Source organism: Ipomoea triloba, chromosome 8, assembly GCF_003576645.1.
Source record: "Ipomoea triloba cultivar NCNSP0323 chromosome 8, ASM357664v1".
Lineage (NCBI taxonomy): Eukaryota > Viridiplantae > Streptophyta > Magnoliopsida > Solanales > Convolvulaceae > Ipomoea > Ipomoea triloba.
Window position 1 is genome coordinate 15,999,037 of NC_044923.1, and position 5,635 is coordinate 16,004,671.

The window sequence follows — 5,635 nt, forward strand, 5'->3', positions numbered from 1 at the left end:
AGTGCCCCTAAACAGATCCACAGTATGTTGTTCTATCCCCCCTAACCCTGACATGCACCTTATCTCAAATAAGTTCTCATCACTTTGGGCACCTAAGCAACCACTAGCAGCCTTCTCAACTAAAGATATTTTTTTCATGATTGTTGGACAAAATGGACCTTTCCATTTCTTAGCTTTCTGTTTATTATCAAAGAATTTTGCCATCAATAATTTCCTAATGGTTTCTACCCAAGCAATCAGTGGTTGTTCCCTTGCTTCTAAGATAAGGGCATTGAAACTCTCAGAAATGTTGTTCACTAAGGCATCACTTTTAGAAAAGGGAGTGAAATGTGACCTTGACCATTCTGACGGGTGTTTATCAGCCAGCCATTGAAAAGCATCTGGATCTTAGTCCTTGATTTCTGTCATAGCATCACTGAAGCTGTTCACTGTTGTGGCCTTGGCTGCTGCCCATAAAGCATCCTTCATTGCTTTGCCTAGAAATCCTGCCAGCTTCATGTTACCATGTAGATGCCTGACACAGAATCTGTGTGAGGCATTAGGCAACACTTCTTGAAATGCAGGAAGGAGCCCTTTCTGTTTGTCTGCACCAAAAACAAAACACAAAAAAAAGGGTTACAACTCACTTGAATTGACAGATTACACATTTAGGCAGCAAACAAAGTGCACTTATTCAAAGTCACCTGAGATAAATGTTAGTTGCTGTTGTGCTTCTACTGTGATTTGTAAGTCTTTCTTAAGTAACGTAAAAAACCAGCTCCATGAGTCCTTGGTTTCCCCTTCAACAATTGCATACACCAACGGGAAGATACTGTCATTCCCATCAATCCCAACAGCAATTAACAGTTGACCTCCAAACTTAGTTTTCAAATGGCAACCATCCACTCCAATGAGCTTCCTACAAAACTTGTATCCCTCCTTTGAAGCCTCCCAACAGAAATACATCCTTAGAAATCTTGGTTTTCCATCATACAGTAATTCTGTTTTTTTCACATGGCATGAAGTATTTGGGTTTGTTTTGTCAATCTCCAAGCAGTAGTCCCAAATTTTTCTAAAAGACTCTTCAGCTTCTCCATCAAGGATTGCCTTTGCTTTCTTCATTGCTCTGTAGGCTTGCTTGCTAGACAACTCAAATCCCTCATCAACTTTGACCTTCTTTCTAAATTCTGCAGTTGTCCAGGTGACATGGTGTCCAATCTCTTTCACCCATCTCTTTGCAACCCTAGTTGATTTAACCATACTGTTTTCATACACCCAACCACAGCCCTCATGCTCCTCATGATAACTGGCAATTCTCCAAGTCATGGCATTTTTAACTTTCCAAGCATTAATTCTAAATGGGCAACCGGTTTGTCTACACCTAACATAGACTCTATTCTTGTCATTTCTAATAAACTTCAATTCCTTCCCATTGTTGAAAGCATGATTGTAAACTGCATCTCTAAACTCTTGCTTTGATACAAATGTTAAACCAACATAGAACTTAGGGGATTGCATTTGAGTACTAGCCCTAAATTCAGGCCATTTAAATTTTAATCATCATCACTACCTTTCTGACTGTCTTCATCAGACAAATGAAGGCCTTCATCAGTGTCTTTGCCTTTCACCCTAGTTGCCTGCCCTCTGGAATCAGGGTGACCACTCTGTGTTACCCCTTCAAACTCCACAGTTTGATCTACATTTGCCTCATACTCTAGGTCATCTCCAATACTATCACCACTTTTCTCAAAGTCATCTAAATCCTCCTCAGATTCTGACTCACCCTCATTTTCTGTTGATGGTTCACCCTCACCTTCTATACATCCCCCACCGTCACCTTCTACAGCACCTACTACCCAAATCTCAATCTCTTCGGGAAACATTCCAACATCGCAAATAGCCCAACAGTCACTATCATTTGATAATTCAAATAAACTGCCACTCCCAATAACTGTGAAATATTTATACTTGTCTAACATGTTGTACCCCAACTCCCCAACTGTTTCCCTAAGAGTGATCATTCCCCACAAATCAATGTCCAATTTATAATTGTTAATAACCCCTCCTATATATCCTATTCCCTGTGCTTTAAGAGAACCACCATGTCTTAACTTCAAAGTGAATTCACCTGAGCTACATCCTCCATCTATTTAATAAGGTTACAAAAAGGAGACAACATTTAACTACCATAGCACAACAAGGCAGCCAATACAAGCAAAAATGCACTAAAAAGGCACTAAGATTGGAACATTTGGTCCCCATGTGTAACAAAAAACAGGGATTACTTAGGTTTGAAAGCAACTTGTGGTCCCCATGTGTTAAAAAAGAAAGCAAATGTGGTCCATAGCAGTTTGAATTAAAAAACATACAAAGTTTTGAAAACACCACCACATGAATGGGAAGTGTACTGCACTTCATAAAGTGCAACACCAACCCCAACAAACAACCCCACCATATTAGCAAACAGCAGGCAGTCAATGACATGTACAGTATATCTAAAGCTACTGCATTTGAACTTATTCTATTACATACACACATAACCAGAAACTATATATACAAGCAACAATCCACACTTCTTTAACCTATTTCACATCATTACTTAGGGTTTTGCACTAGTTGTTCAGTATAGACGCACAGAACTCAACAACTCAGCAAATATATCTAAAATCAACAACCCACAACAAATTAACCTATTACAATCCTACTGAACATAAAAAAGATCACACATAAGTAATAATCGAATTTTACCTGGAGTATCGTTGTCGCCTTCTCCGAAATCATCCATTGTGCTTGGCCGTTCTTCGTCCTCGCTTGGTGTGGGTCTTCCAATTAGGGGGGAATTGCTCGAATTACGTAGGAATTGGTTCGGATTAGGTCGGAATTTTTGCTATGTTGCTTGTCGAATTGATTAGGGTTCTTCGAATTGGTGTTGGTTTAGGGGTCTCCGGAATATTCTAAGTAAGACGACCGTGGACTAAGAGGGATTGGAAGAAGACCACGTGAAAAGACGAAATTGCCCATCCACTTCACGGCCAACAGACGGCACACCTGACGGAGGACCAAAAGTGTCCGACGTCCAAAAAGCATGGCTAGAATCTGACCATTTTTATTATGGAGGACTAAAAGTGTCAAACGCCCCATAAGTCTAGGACCAAAAGTGGAATTAACTCTATTTGTTTTGTGGTTGCCTTTTTGTATGTATAATCTGCTTCTTGAAGAATTTGCCTGTGTGTATATAAATGATATACGGAGTATTATTTAGGCATCTTTTGAGTAGATTATATATTATTTAAGTTTTGAAATGCGCATAATTTATATAATTATGGTTTTAATATATGTATGAGATATGATAATGTGTATGTTTATTGATTAAAAGGATATTTTGTATAATTGTAATGCATGCAAATTGTGGTTTGTGCATATGTCATCGCATATTGTTATCTCATGCATTATGGCAATGTGAGTTATCACAGTGGAGCATTTATTAGTTTGCTCCCAAGGATAACAATTATTTGCTATAGGCTATGATTTATCTCTTACCCTATATTTTATAGCAGTTATTATATGATAAGAGCACTGGGACAATATAATCTATATGACTCTAGTATCAAATTGACTTGTTCTTGATTCATAAGTCAATGATTATTTGTCGAAGGACAAGCCTATTTATACTGCTAGTTTTGGCTATAGAAACTATTCGACATGAGTCTTGAATATTGAATTTTATCTCATATATTGAGATTTAATTTAAAATTTATACTCCCTTACACCTAGTACATGGTTCAAAACAAACATTTCCCTATCTGCGCCATTATTTTTAGTGTGTAGTTTATTTCCATATATCACCACCACAGTGTACCTCTAAAAAAGGCTATCATATCAATGAAACCTCCGTCTATTGATAACCAAGAGCCCATAATAGGGGATCAATATATAATTAGGTACACTGACTACATACTTAATGAAGATCGTTTCTCGGCATTAGGGGGAGATAAGAGTCCAATAGTTAATAGAATGCCGAGAAATTCCATGGAGTGGAAAGATCTTCGTTATTTAAAATCCACGTACTAGTTAGACTGAACTGGAAGTTCAGGTGATAATCAATCTGCCAAATATATCTATTGATCATACTGATCATAAAAGAGTGACTAGGTCCCGTAAACTTTTCCCAACTTGGACCAGATAAAAGATACTCCTTGATGCCAGAAGTGTAGGAGATCTATAAGTGTAAAAGATATGAGTTATAATACTAGATCTAGTAAAGAAACTTTGTCACTCTTGAAATATATTGAATAATTATGTCCTGAAGACATTCGTCTTGAAGGCGAAAATCCCCAGTAAACTTAAAGGTATACCAAATAATTATAATATTGGGGATGCGGAATGACCAGATCAAAATATCTTTGGGAAATAACCACAATCTGGTTGATTTAGAAATTGCCATGAATTTATAAATATGGGAGAAATTTATGAAAATATTTTATAGTTGTCGACAACATGATTGCCTTTACAAATTGCTCCATGATATGATAATCTGGATTCAGAGTTAGGCACCAGAAGTGCCATGACTATTTAACATATAATGAGCAATTAAGGCGTAGATCAACTCGCAAAAATAAATTCTCTTTTTAACACGTACACCATTGTAGGTTAACCCTGCTGGTTATAAATCAGTGTTTGTACGTAAGAGAAATAAGGATAATGAGGTGGTGTGATAAAGCGAGTTTTATAGCTAAGGGTTTACGCAGAAACCCTTGATTGATTTTAATCAAATACTCTCCCACGGTAAATGGCATTAAGTTCCGCTACTTAATATCATTGGCAGTAAATAGCAAATCAGATATGCAGCTAATATTTATTTTGACAAGTCCCTAAAGGATTTAAAGTTCTCGAAATGAGAAAAATGAAGAATGCAAAATGCATATTATCAAATTGCAAATTAAAGGTCCTTATATGACCCGAAACGTAAATAATTGATTAAGTATTTTTTCGATTGAAGAAGGAATATGTAGATAATATGTGCCATTATGTGCTCATTAAGGAGTTGCTAATGGAGTTATTTATCATCTACTTAGTCCATATGATTGATATAAATACAATGAAATATATAAAGAGCTTAATGGTGTTAGCTCATGCCTAAAAACAAGGTTTAAAATAAAAGACTTGGGAAACCAAATATTGTCTCGACCTGAAGATTGAGCTTCTCCTTGAAGGAGTTTTATACAATAGTTAGCCTACTTGAAAAATGTCTTGAAGATTTTTTACTTGTCACATTAATGGTTGTTCAATCTCTCGAAGTAGATAAGGAACCGTTTAGACTCAAAGAACATAATATGGATATTTTTTAGACCAAAAATCAATTACTTCATTGTAGTTAGAACACCATTTAAGGACCTGAAGTTCTATAATCGCATCAAGCCTAATATTGTTGAAATTGCTAGCAACATTTTGTGTTCCTCCTACAATGAAACATTGAAATGGTGTTTAACATATCCTCTAGTATCTTCGAGTTACAAAGATTTTGGAATTTACGTGAAAAATCAATGTATGGTTTTATTAGGCTACTTGGGTATTGGTTGTCTTATTTTATCCCCATAATGCCAACCCCCAAACTGGTAACTGGTTATACTTTGTTTCACCACCACGGTTATATATG

The 5,635-nt window shown here is 36.5% G+C and overlaps 1 protein-coding gene across 1 annotated transcript; it reads right to left on the reverse strand.

Annotated features, from left to right (window-relative positions):
• Nucleotides 1–387: 387 nt before the first annotated feature.
• LOC116027018 lies at nucleotides 388–1,497 on the reverse strand. The gene is made up of 2 exons (XM_031268448.1): nucleotides 684–1,497; nucleotides 388–584 (listed from the first exon to the last, which is right to left on the reverse strand). The coding sequence occupies exons 1-2, from the start codon at nucleotides 1,495–1,497 to the stop codon at nucleotides 388–390; spliced, it is 1,011 nt and encodes a 336-aa protein (XP_031124308.1).
• Nucleotides 1,498–5,635: the final 4,138 nt, after the last annotated feature.